The sequence below is a fragment of the Syngnathus typhle genome, linkage group LG21 (assembly GCF_033458585.1).
Source record: "Syngnathus typhle isolate RoL2023-S1 ecotype Sweden linkage group LG21, RoL_Styp_1.0, whole genome shotgun sequence".
NCBI classification, from domain to species: domain Eukaryota; kingdom Metazoa; phylum Chordata; class Actinopteri; order Syngnathiformes; family Syngnathidae; genus Syngnathus; species Syngnathus typhle.
The window spans coordinates 7,592,537-7,605,161 of record NC_083758.1 but is presented as its reverse complement, the minus strand read 5'-3'; the positions used below and the strand labels follow the sequence as shown (position 1 = coordinate 7,605,161).

Here is a 12,625-nt window from a genome sequence, read left to right as displayed (position 1 = left end):
GCCATAGCAGCACGTGAATGAGGGGATGCTTGAAAAACAAAAAAAGACCTTACACTACAAGAAAACCACTGAGCATCATCCGACGAATCAGTCGGATATTTGCACACAAATGGTGGAGCAAGGCATGTAGACAAAAACTCGTTCATTCTTTATCGTCTGCAAAATTAATAATATACAGCAGCTGACTGAGAGGCAGTAGTTTTGTTTTAAAGTACAAAAATATAAAGTGCTATTTCTCTGATTGAAAAACAACTTTTGAAAGGTCGGCTGAAGAACTCTTCAAAAGGTTAAAGTTCACAGGTCACGTTTGAAGTGACATTTTACATTGTTAACCGCCTCCACTTTGACGCTGATTACTAACTATAAAGCCATTCATCTACTGCGGCCCCTAGTTGAGGGCTTCCAACTCAGCCCGAGGCCCACCCTCCTTGCTTTGATCGCCCTAATCACCTGTCCCCGGTGAGAAGATGCTGCAGGGCGAGGAGGAGGCAACCAATCACCTGAGCGGTCTCTTTGAGGTTCTAGTTCAGGTAGGGTTCATTGTTTTCCAATGGGCATCAAAGTAAGTCTTTTTTTATATTATTGCAGGGCTTTTGTTCTCACCATACAAAGCTGGAAAGAAGCCCTCTTTGATTCAAGGACATAGAACATACCTCAGCAGGTTGGGCAGCGGAATGGAACCGGAGCCGGAGCCCAGCAAGCCCCTCTTGCCGCTCAGCAGCTTCTCCACCACGGCCACGTTCCCGGTGCGGGCGGCCTCCAGCAGCTCCTGCTCCTTCCCCATCCCGGACACGAGTGGTGCACGACGATGTCGGGCCAGCGACGACCGCAATCTTCCATCAATTCAAGCTCCGTGCACGCTCGTTTCACCGCGGGGGCATGCTGCCGGTGCTCCCGCTCGGATGCTGCAGAGAGCTTCCCCCGCCGCCACCACCACCACCACCACCACCTCCACCCCGCACGCACACACCACCGTGTTCAGGTACTCCCCGTTCATTCAGGCTTCGAGCTCCGGTACCTCCTCCGGGGAACCCGCCGTGAAGACCTTTGGCTTACCCCGAGCGAGCCTCCACTCTGGTCCCGCTCCGATCCAGCTGATGACAAGCTGGAGGTGAAAGCGTGCACGCCCACCACGGGAAGAGGCTTCCCTAGCCGGTCTTCCTTCCACCGCTCTCGGCTGAACCTTCCGCACTGGCCGGTGCCCCTGAGTGCAGAGTCGTGTCAAGCTCACTTGACTAACCGGTAACTTCCGGTTTCCGCTTTCAGAATAAAGCGCTACGCGGATCTCTTGTCACGTTAAACTTTACTACAAAATGAAATAAAGTATACCAACTACGTATATGTTTAATTAAAACATGAAATACAACTGCCACGTCTCTATTTAACCTACGTTTAACTACTAAATCAAATAAAAATGCCACCTTTCAATCCAGTATCATTTTTAACAAGCCAACGTCAACACAACAAATCTATGCTAGCTAATTAACGAAAAGATTAGCCCGAACAATACAGAATGATTCTAGCAGTATTTTAATGTTTTAAGTATACAGACATGCCTTCTTACCTTAATTTTTTATCGATTATTTGGTCATGTTGTATCTCAGACTCACTTGAAGCGTTTTACAGACGATGCTTCGCTGGAATTCACTTGTATAATTGAGTTAAATAACGCCAATGACATTTTCTTCAGTAAAGCATCTTCGTACTTATAAATTCGGATTTGTTTTATTTTAAAAGCACGATGGTTTACTTCCTGGCCCTCACGATGAAGCTGCCGAGCAGTCGAAGAAGAGGGCGGGAATGCAATACCTTTGTTCGAGTCTTCAAAATAAAATGCTACGACTGTGTCAGGTGGTCAATGCAATGATGAGCACAAAAAGGATTTCTTTTCACATTGTTGTCATTTTAAACAAAAATTAAATTTTTTTTTTTTTTAATTGCTAAACACAAAAAAACAATTCTGAATAAAACATTCCAAAGAAGTTCATTTCCTGTCAAAATAAACATCATCTCAGTGGATGGTTTTCTTACTTTCGCATTAGATTATTTATTTTTTTTGCTCGTTTTAATCTGCAATTCAGCAGCGTTGACAGACAAAATATGACAAGCTCATCTCCCTTTGCACAGCTCAATCAAGATGGCGGACGACCACGCGGGCAGAAAGATGCACAAAGAGCAATGGAGCGAAGCTGAACGGGAGTACACGCTGTACATTTTTACTAGAAAAATAGCTGGGAAGCGGCCCAACCCATAAAAACTCATCTGGGGAATGAAATGCTTGTTCTCACCGACGCGCACATTCAACACTGTGCAACAGTTCAGATCTGTGTACAAAAGAGCTCTCACATTCTAAGAGGACACACACACACACACACACACACACATATAAGAGCAAGATGTGCAAAATTGATCTTTCCCCGGTGACATTCCTCAGAAACATTCATTAAGATTGGATTCAACCGTTGCCCAAGTCCACATCACGACACGCACACACGTCATTTTGCTGTTAAAAAAAAACTTTTCTTCATCCTCTGCATTGCTTCATGAAGGAATTATTAAGTTAGGAAATATCCACACGGTAAGCGGCTAGCTGGTGTTGACCTTGAGGCTGTTGATTTTGTGCAGCAGCGAGTCCCTCTCCATCTGAACCTCGGCCAGCGCCATTTTGGCCCGGGACAGCTCCACTTTCAGGCAATCGTTCTCTTCCATCAGCATCTGCGGGAGCGGTTGTCGTGGTATCACGTGCGCGTCTGAGAACGCCCGCAACGGCGCTAACTCACTTGTTCGTGGTTTGACGGGCCGGCGGGGGTCTGCGCGGCCTCCGCGAAGGCGACCTCGCTGACCGGGGTCAGGGCGCCGCCATCCGTCGTCGACCTTTCGGCCTCGGGGTCCGCTGTGAGCGGGAGGAACCGGGCGAAGTCAGCTCGGGTTATGTTAGACGAACGTGCGGGCGTCTCACCTCCGATGGAGAAGGCGCCGTCGTCACGTCGGCGGATGAGCAGGCTGTTCACCTGCAGGGTGACGGGCTCCGAGTCGGACGGGTTGTCCCGCTGGCTGTCGTCCTGCGGCAAAGAAAACAAAAAGTAAGCTTTGTTTTCATTGAATTTCATCAAGAACATTTTGGCTCACCTTCAAGTTTATGTGCGTGTCCCGTACGCTGATCTCCATGGGCAGCACCTGCGGCGCCGTGTCGTCCTCCAGGAAGTGGGCCAGGTTGCGCAAGGTGGACATGAGCAGGCCGGCCCGGTAGCCGCTCAGGCGCAACTCCAGGAAGCCGTTGCGCTCGGCCAGCGGAGAGCGGGCGGCGGCGCAAGGCCCGCTCTCCAGCCGGGCCCGCACCTCCGGGCGGTGGGGGGCCCCCTTGGACGGCGTGGGCACTTTGGCCGGGCCTGCCAACATAAACGTTGATGGGCGCATTAGATCACCGGCAATATTATCTAGAATGGACGAATAGGTCTGAAGAAAAGGCAGGAAGGACGCCACAAAGCGACAAAAAGTGCTGCAAAAAGGTAGGAGAGAGACTTTGACCCTCGTGCGAGAAGATGAGCAGCTGGCGACTCTCGGCAAAGAATGAGGACCTCGGTTCGACACGTCGACTGTTGCAAATGTTTTGCGCATTTATGAAATTCAGGTTTGTGCGTACAAGAGCGAGGGAGGGGAGTCATGGTGTGATGTCGAGGTTAATAACAGCAACAGCGGGTCCAAAAGAAGGAAGGGGAGGGGTGGGGTGGAGGCGAGATAGCCGGAAGCAGCGAGAGGTTTTCTCTCGTCGGCAGGAATCGCAAAGTCTGCTGCTGCAGTGGCGAGGTGGAAGGGGGGGGGGGGTTAGTGAGTGATGTGCGAGAGGGAGGGTGAGTCAGTCAGTCGGGGAAGACTCGACATCTGCACTCGATTCCACTAGCACGCGCGTTGTGCATGGCTTAATGTCGCATATAATGGGAGCGCCCCGTCGATTACCGGCAAATTCTTCAAGGCGGGCGTCGCCGTGGCTACGGAACGAGACGTGACCTCCGCACGTGTGGCAGAACTTGTGCAAAGGCGACGGAAGCAGAAGTGTCACGGCGCGCACACACACATGAGCATGCACACCAGGTTGCAGGTGTTACCTTGGCCGCTCTGAGCCGGCATTGAACACACCATACCTGCGGGGTAAATATGACCAAGGCGTGTTAGCGTGTCTGTTAGTCCAGTGATTCCTAATCACCACCGAAGAGGCTTCCGAAGTTAACGGTCAAAGTGAGCCGATGGAAGGACGCCGTGGGCGGGGCTTACCCAGGCTGCGGCTGCTGAGGTACTGCCGCAAGCTGACGTTGCCCAACTGGACGGGCGTGACTTTGTCCACCTCCAGAGCCACGGCCGTGCTCTCGCCCACCGCCTCCATGGCCACGCACACCGAGTGCACCTTCAGCACCAGCACCGACACCTGCGCAACACACGCACACGTGTAGACTTCGCCCTCGGAGGCAAACAGACGTCAGAGTTCTTACAATGTCCTTGGAGGGGTCGTCGATGCTTTGCGAGGCGGCGCTGACGGTGTCGGGGGACACGCCTCCTTCCTGCTCCGGGACTGGCGCGGGGGCGGCGACCTCGGCGCCGCTGTCGGCGGCGGCCTTGAATCCAGAGATGGACATGTCATCTGTGTACAGGAAAACAAGAAGAGCAGAGAATTGGCCTCAAGGTTTGTTTTTTGTGCAACACTGCCGCCTGGTGGCTTGATGTGAACTTGCAACGGTGCGCGCACCTCTTTCCGTCAGGCTGCAGGCGTCGCCGTCCTCCAGCAGGTAGCTGTCGATGGAGATGTTGTCCAGAGACTGCAGGGACGGACTCTTCTTCATGTTCTTGTAGGTCACCGAGAAACTGGACTGCGAGCGGTCGCGCATCAGGCGCCCGCTGCAACACACAAACGGCGCCCTTGTCTGACACACGTCTACGTGGATGAACGTCAGCGGGCATGCGGGACTAGTCACAAGTACCCGAGAAACTGGACGCATGCAAACGTGCAAATACGTGCTCAACTTTGCACTTTTATGTATGAGTCCAAAAGACAAACACACACACACACACACACGTTCTAATAATTCATTAATGATAGTCACAGATCCATTTGGGCCTTACATGTTGGACATGGAATAAAGGGAGGAGGATCTGCTGGTAGATGAGGAGCTGAGGAGATCGGAAACGACAGACAAACTTCCTTTCCTTGGTGGAGAGAACACACACACACCTTGCGAGAGTCAAAAGCAAAGAGGCCAAGAAGGAAGTTGAGAAATGTTGCAGACCAGAGGAGGAAATGAGAAATGACGACACAAGCGCGGTGAAGGTAGAGAGAACATCCATAGTGAAGCCCATCGCTGCTATTTATGGATGTAAGACAAGTCACACCGAGGACACGAAGCAGCAGCCAAGGTTATTTTTTGAGGGCATGATGTACGACTGACTGAAGTGGTAGATGTTGAGTGTGCGTGGAAAGCTCCTAGCTAAGCATAAAGTAGAAACTAGCAAATACCTGGACGTGGACTGGGTCATCTTGGCGGCCGCAGCTTTGTCCTCGCAAAGCGGCTCACCTGCCTGAAGCTTGCTTTCGTCCTCGCTGGCGAAAACCTCGGCCACCATCTCCTCGCCTTCACCGGAACTCCGGCTCCCGGCGCTCTTGGCCGAGGAAGTCCTCTCCTCGTGTGAGGACTGGTGATTTGACGCCGGGGCGGTGGTGGGGACCAGAGGGTCGGGCCCCCGAGATGTTTTAGCCTCGGGCACGTTGCCGCACAGCATTTCGTCCGCCGTGGCGGTCCCTTTCGCCTCCACGTCGCCGGCCGGCTCCAAGGTTCCTCCGCTCGCCGAGGGGGACAGCTCCGACCCGAGAGGAGTTCCCGAGCCTTCGGTCTGGGCGACGGGCTTGAGGAGGAGGGAGACCTCGGCGCTCTTGAGCAGCAGGCCCAGGCAGGCGGTGAAGGGCCGGTGGTCGGCGGGACCTTGGGGTGGAGCCTTGCGCAGACACCCCATGTCTTCCAGGTCCTGCTGCAAAGTCTGCTGCAGGGCCTTGATGCTGCGCTGCAGACGCATCAGGAACACATACTGCTGGTGGCTCACCTGGGGGAAGATAGCCGAGAAGCTTTGGCTCTAAACTCCGTTTACACGTCCCAAAGAAATGAGAGCCAAGCGTACCTGAGCGCTGAGATGCTTGTTAACCTGCACCAGCAGGTGGACATCAGCATCTTTGCCTGAAGACGCCAAAGGAGAAGGCGGCAAGCTGTCCAACGATTGCGGTTTATGGAGTCCGTTGGATGGACTGTGGGCCGGCGGGGGGGCGCCGTCGGCGCTGTAGAACTCCTTCAGCAGCCGCTTCCTCTGCATACGCCCGGCGGAGTCGGCGGAGGCGCTGCGGGACATTCCCCGCAGTTTCTCCTGGTGCGCGAGGAGCTTGGCGGGTTGGCAGGCCCACACGGTGAGGGGGAAGGAGTCCACGAAGGGTTGCGGCCGCCCCTTGCCCTCATAGTCCACCCAGAACTGCGCAAAGTGCATCGCCCAGAAGTCAGCGGCGGCCGGCATCTTCAGGGCGTCGGCCGTCATGCTGGGCGCCACCAGGCCGCGGTAGATGTCGTGCAGGCGGGTGTCCTGCTCGTGGGCGTGGTAGCGGAAAACGGGATGAAGGAGCGGCAGGGAGGAGGACGAGCGGGGGAAGGAGACGTAGGAGGGCGAGAAGAATTCTTTGCCCTGGAAGGCCTGCAGCAGCGCCTCCAGGTGGGCGCGGGTGCAATTGGCCGGGTGGCGGGTGTTGGTGGCCACCATCTCCGACGTCTGCACGGAGACGGAGCGGGGAAGGTCGGGCGGGCACGAGGGGTCCCGATCGGCCGGGATCACCAGCTACGAGGACGTAAAGACCACTAGTGGACACTCCAATCTTCCAGCTGGACAACTGAGCTAGTTTACAATTTGTGGTTCTGCTTAGTTTTGAACTCCCCATACCTTCAGCATGAGGCCGTCCACCTTGATGTCCACGTGCTCGTCGGGCTTCTGCGAGTCACTGAGCTTGTAGATTTCCATGAACTGCTCCAGACTCTGCCGCAGGTCCAAAGCGAAGAGGTTGAGCCACACCAGGCTGCGGGCGTCCAAGACCAGTTGCAGGGCGTTCAGCTGGGCGTACAGGTTGGGACACGGGACTGTGGGGGGGGAGCTCCGTTAAAAAAAAATCGAAAAACCACCACAGAGCATGTGGACTTACTGGGGTAGTCTTTTCCATCCGGGAAGTAATACTCGGTGAACTCGACGTGGATGGCCGCCATCTCGGGAGGAAGGTACAAGGACTTCTTGTTGCAGGAGATCATGGTCTTGGGGCTGGACCGCCGCTGGTCTGCCATGGAAACCTGCCGACACCAAATATTCGATCAGCGGGAGCGAAGGATGACGATTGGGGCGACCAACCTGGTAGATGCTGAAGTCGGCCATCCTGAGGACCACCGAGCTGGACATGAGCTGCGTCTTGGGGCTCTGAGTTAGCGCGCTGAAGGACGAGGTGGACGACGTGTTGATCTTGCCTTGGGAGGAATCAGCGGGTGAGAATGAGGCGAGCGAGAGCCACGAGACGAGTGACCGAGGGGAGTCGGCTGGGCCGCGTCCCACCGCACCGCACCGGAGCGTGCGCACACACACACAGCACAGCATGGTACCTGGCTCAAGGCACCAGCAGCACTGGGCTGGAGGCTGCATGTGCGGGCTCCATTCTACCAGGGCTCCCTCGGCCTCACTAAGCCCAATGGGCCAATACACATCGTCCCTAACGGACACTGGGGACACAAAACCCAGCGTGTGTGCACGCGCCGTAACAGTCGCGCCCGTCGCCCATCCGTGCGCGCTTACCGGGTGAGCCTTGGGCGGGCGCCGCCCCCTGCTGGCCTCGCACCGCACTCTTCAGCATCTCCACGTTGGACTTGAACTCATCCAGGAGGCACCGCGCCCAATCCTCGCGAGTTTTGGTGGCCTCGCTGTAGTGCATCCAGTGCATGCAGCTGTCGCCTGGAACAGTCAGGTTGTTACTAGAGGCACAAAAAAAAATCATATTGACTGAAATATGTCAGAAAAGGGCACACCTGCTTTGTGGAAGGGGTAGTAGTCCAGCGTGATGGAGCTGAAGGACAGCTGCATAGCCCCACCTGTCATCCTCTTTTTGATCACTGCCAAGAAAGACAAAAACGCCTTGTGTAAAAATCACGACGACAAAAGCGTCATATTTGCCGCCACCTTTGTCCGGGGCGTGGATGTCGTCGCAGATGTGCAGGTCCAGATGCTTGATCTGCAGGTGGTGCGACGTCTCGCACACGTCGTGGTCGCTGAACAGCTTTGCCATGGTGGCGCTCTGGTCGGCCGCCGCCAATGTCTGCGCCGGCCGCGCCTGCTGGGTCGAGGGCAGCCCGGACGACGCCTGCGAGTCGAGAATGAGGGGAAATTATTAGGTGAGTCAAAGGGGTCGAACGGGCGGCGGTATTGACCTGGTCCTCGGTGGCCAAGCTCTTCCTCTGCTGCGCCGACTTCTCCATAGCCTCGCTGAGGGACTTGGCGTACTGCACCATGGCTTTGAGCTGCGAGTCGGTCAGCACCCACAGCAGGTCGTCCAGGATCAGAACCAGCTTGGAGGCCACAACATTGCAGTCCTTCATCTGGACCGGAACGGGGACACGTCAAAGACAGACGGGGGCGGCGGGCGGTTGCGTGTGGACATCTTACGCGTCGCTTGAGCGTGACTCGGATCTTGGACTGGTTGGTGATGAGGCGGATGGGCGCGCTCAGCATGTCGTGCTCGGCGCTCTGGATGGCGTCGGCCTCGATGCGGATCATCTGCCAGCTGATCTCCTTGAAGGACAGCAGCTGCAACGTATGAGACCGTGTCCTAATCTGGCAATGCACCATCACACCCAGCAGAGGGCGCCCTGCAGACAAAGGCTTTGGTGCAGTTTTGCTTACCTCCCCCCGCTGAGGGTCCTGAATGCGTGTGGAGCGCAGGTCGCTGAGGCTCCAGCTGTTGTCCACGCTGTACACCTGCAGCTGGGAGAGCTCGAAGGAGGCGTTGAAGGCCTTGGCGCCGATGCGGATCACGATGGAGTTGATGGACAGCGACATGCCCTCCACCACCTTCTCGGCAAAGCCGTACTCGCTGCAAACGCCGCCGTGCAAACCCGTCAGCAAGAAATCGTTCCGGGCCACCTTTCATTTATTTCTTTTCGGGCGGAAGCTCACCTCTGACCCGACGCCGTCGCTATAGGGGAGGGGCCGTTTGGGGGGCGGGGTTCATCGCAAGTGCTCATTTCCATTTCCACTTTATCAAGTGTCTGGAAGACCATAAAAATGAGGCGACTTTCCCGCCCAAACGGTTCGATGAACAGGTAGCAACTTACCAGGGAAATGGGGTGAGTCTTCAACTTGGTCCAGGGGATCTGTGGACGGGGTGACACAACGATCATGAGCGAATGCGGCGGCGGCGTGCCATCAAATGATCGGAAATGCGTGTCGGCGTACGCGGATGGCGGCCTTGTTGCAGCACACGCGGTTGATGGCCAGCCAGGTGGGAAGATCTAGCAAGCTCTGGAGCACCTCCTCGTCCAGCTCCAGGTTGGTGAGCTGACCTTCGCCCTTCAGCGTGCTTAGGTTGATCTTGTCGGGCGACAGGTTCTTGGCGAACCTGCCGGCACACGGGAAACATCACCATAGAATAAATTCACACAGAAAATGTTGGTGTTTGCACAAGGTCCATCAAGTTGTTTTTTTTGTGTGTGTCCACACTGCAGGATTTGAGCAAACAGACTAAAACACACAAAGCGGACATCTGCAGTCTTCCAGTGGAATGCCGGGGGGGACACAAAATGGTTGCGTTGCAAAAAAATTTCGAAAGAAAAAGTTACAGAGGGTGTGAGGCCCGAAAAGCAATGCGGGACCTCCTCCTATCACAAGCAGCGTCACATTCCTCTCCAATTCCGTAAATTATTTAGCAGAGGCAACCTGCACGCTGGCTACACACACACACACAAAGTAAAACGCACAATCATGTCACAAGTAGTCGAGACGCAAGCACAACAACATTTGAAGGAGAAAAAATGATATTAAAAAAAAATCTATTCTTGCCAGCGTTGCCAGCGAAGGTCGAGGGATTTGTTTATGACCTGAAAGTGGCGTGAAGGTGAGCACGATGCAGAAAGCGACATCCTGCCAAATATTGCTCGCTCACGCACACGGACGACTTCAAGTGCACCCACAGTAAGCCAGCGTGATTCATGCAGTTATCCACCGGCGGTGAGGCCAATAACAATAGAAGGTTTCGCCTCAAAATGGATGCTAGAAAAAGGTATAACACAAAATGGAGGACATGCCAATTGTTCAACAGTGTTGTTTTAAAAACAGTGAGTGAAGAACGGGAAGGTGCATATAAGCGTGAAGGGCGTTATTTGAGGAAATAATATTCCGCAGCACAGTTTTTGCACCCATGTTGACACAAACAACACAACCAAAGACGATGCGAGCGTGACAACACGAGGGCGCTTCGACACGACCTCCTGCGACCTGTCGGACGCCAACAGGCCTGCTCTGGGGCAACATTGCCACTTCTGCTGCCACTTCCTCTACAAACGTTAAAATGAAGCAACTGTTTGCAGAAACAGATTATAAACCAGAAAGAGGCAGTAAGGTTGGAGGCAGGTGGATGGAGGAAAAACAATGGGTGACGTCACAGCAGCTCAGCCATTGAAGACTCTTGAGGAAACCCTGGAAAGGAATAAATAATGCAGGCATCTCGGAGCTAGTTCAAATAAACACGGGAAGAAAATCGTGATTAAGGGCTAAAACCTGAGATGATTTGAATTCAAGCGAGGCCACTAAAGTAGTAAAACGAGATGACACGGCAAGTTTAATGACATGTCAACAAGATATGAGCACCTGGCTCTAATCGAATGACGCGTTGGAATACGTTCACGTTGCTTCCCATACCGATAAAAATGATTTTTAAAATTAAGTTTTAAGTGGTAGATCAATTAAAGGTACGTCTAAGATTGTTATTTGAATAAATCAGACTCGGAAAGGCAACCGGTTCTACCTGTCATTTGGGCTGCCGAGGGATTAGCTTGTTAGCTTAGCCCGGCTAGCTGCGTGAGCTCAGCGAGGGTCACCGAAGGCTAAAGGCCGACCGACAATCGCCGCACGGCGGCTGCAAAGGCTGACAAGCCGTCCTGAACCACAATGACAAAGTCTTGGTGTCGGGCGTTTGGGTAGGCTGACCGTCAAGCAGCTTCTGGATCACCCCCGAAACCGCCTGCCGATCGCCCCCCGTACCCGGTTTGTGTGTGGCTCACTAACCTGGAGAGATGCTTCAAGATTTGCTTCTTGATGAGCCCGGCCATGGCGCCGCAAAGTCCGGGAGACTTGCCCCGGGTGGTTGCTTGCTTAGCAGGCTTTCCAACTGCAGCTTGGACGCGACACGGACGAGTCAGAACGTGGCCGTCCTCATTTTTGGACCGTGCTCCCTCTTCATTTTTCCTGGCAGGAGGAGGAGGGGGTTCGGGGCATTAGGTGGTCGTTCTTGGAGACAAAGCATAGCACAGTGGTGGTACACCTCCTCAGCTCGGTAGAGGCTCCGAAAACAAAGGAGGTCCAGAAAGAAGCTCCCCCGAGGTGAGCACCTGGATGGCGGCGGGCGGTGTCTGCTGTCACCGGGGCAGGGCGTGCAGCCGTGATGCATTCATGCGACGCTCGGAAAAAGTGATGATGCCTTTGGGAGGCATCGTGTCTACTCTAAAACATTTCCATCTAAAGGTCTCAATACAATAAAATTGTCCCTGAAATGGCAAATCACTTGAAATTGCTGTCTTAAGTTAATGTTTGTGAATGTGTACAAATGTGTCACCGGCTGAAATTTGCTAAATTAATATGCAAATTTTATTAATCATTCAAAAACGAAGTCTTTTCTTCACAGGTTTAATTTTTCGCAAAATTCCTGTATTATCTCATTTTGATTCAAGACGAAATGACGTGGTGGACACGCAGTACACGTAGACGTTACTTTGGCGCTCTCTAGCGGACAGGATTGGAATTGCGAGCGTTTTGTTTACTGCGGGTTTCACTTGTTCATTGTACTTTTGCTTAACGTTAACGCTTTCTTTCTTTCTTTCTTTCTTTCTTTCTTTCTTTGTAGGGCATGTACAATAATCCTTTTGTGTCATTTCTTGCGTTTCGAGATTCGATTCAGATCTAAAAACTACATTTTTCTCTGCACGACAAGTAGCTACAACAATCAGAAGTAGGAAGAAATGTTTTAGATTTAATCCATTCTACCCATAGATTGTAAAACAAGGACTTTTTGTTCCTTAGAAACTTGTGAGGTGGCATTATGGGATGTGGCAGGAGGCCAGTTGCCACGTATGGTGGGAGGTGTTTTGCTTCTAAACCACGCCCCCAGATTATAATAATATCATTTTAAAGTTTAACATAACGCATAAATGCTTAACTACCAAAAAATGTTGCTTGAGAAGTTAAATATTTGTTCATTCGTGGTCACTTTTTTGCACTTTTTGCATTAGTTTCGCCTGCAGGAGTCCAACATGGGACGTCCCATAAGCCAACCTAAAGACACGACTCGGTCCCTGATACG

General features: G+C 53.2%; 2 protein-coding genes across 8 annotated transcripts in view; both read right to left on the bottom strand.

Moving 5' to 3' along the window:
- The window catches only part of anks1b (ankyrin repeat and sterile alpha motif domain containing 1B), a 35,351-nt gene extending 33,515 nt beyond the window's left edge, over positions 1-1,836 (bottom strand). For all 5 annotated transcript variants that reach the window (XM_061268890.1, XM_061268891.1, XM_061268892.1 and 2 more), the window contains exons 1-2: positions 1,565-1,836; positions 654-1,204 (exon numbers count right to left, since the gene is read on the bottom strand). In XM_061268890.1, the coding sequence (XP_061124874.1) occupies positions 654-784 (131 nt within the window). In that variant the 5' untranslated portion in view covers positions 785-1,204; positions 1,565-1,836. The remainder of the gene's footprint in view (positions 1-653; positions 1,205-1,564) is intronic.
- A 183-nt stretch (positions 1,837-2,019) lies between these two features.
- Positions 2,020-12,603, bottom strand: bltp3b (bridge-like lipid transfer protein family member 3B). Of its 3 annotated transcripts, XM_061268887.1 has the most exons (25): positions 11,591-12,603; positions 11,335-11,514; positions 9,508-9,670; positions 9,387-9,425; positions 9,229-9,320; positions 8,956-9,145; positions 8,719-8,859; positions 8,484-8,651; positions 8,236-8,416; positions 8,085-8,168; positions 7,855-8,010; positions 7,420-7,532; positions 7,220-7,361; positions 6,964-7,157; positions 6,163-6,861; positions 5,507-6,087; positions 5,116-5,199; positions 4,742-4,890; positions 4,488-4,636; positions 4,273-4,423; positions 4,107-4,142; positions 3,130-3,389; positions 2,960-3,062; positions 2,781-2,893; positions 2,020-2,715 (listed from the first exon to the last, which is right to left on the bottom strand). In XM_061268887.1, the coding sequence occupies exons 2-25, from the start codon at positions 11,376-11,378 to the stop codon at positions 2,587-2,589; spliced, it is 4,161 nt and encodes a 1,386-aa protein (XP_061124871.1). In that variant the 5' UTR covers positions 11,379-11,514; positions 11,591-12,603; the 3' UTR covers positions 2,020-2,586. The 3 variants fall into 3 exon arrangements, with proteins under 3 accessions (XP_061124871.1, XP_061124872.1, XP_061124873.1); XM_061268888.1 differs by lacking the exon at positions 4,107-4,142 and having other exon boundaries at positions 11,335-12,603; XM_061268889.1 differs by lacking the exon at positions 5,116-5,199 and having other exon boundaries at positions 11,335-12,603.
- Between the last annotated feature and the right edge of the window lie 22 nt (positions 12,604-12,625).

Coding starts and splice junctions, on each gene's coding strand:
- bltp3b (XM_061268887.1), bottom strand. CDS start 11,378: ATGGCCGGGCTCATCAAGAAGCAAATCTTGAAGCATCTCTCCAG. Junction 4,424..4,487: donor ACGACCCCTCCAAGGACATT/GTAAGAACTCTG, acceptor TGTGTTGCGCAG/GTGTCGGTGCTGGTGCTGAA. Junction 3,063..3,129: donor ACACGCACATAAACTTGAAG/GTGAGCCAAAAT, acceptor TCTTTGCCGCAG/GACGACAGCCAGCGGGACAA.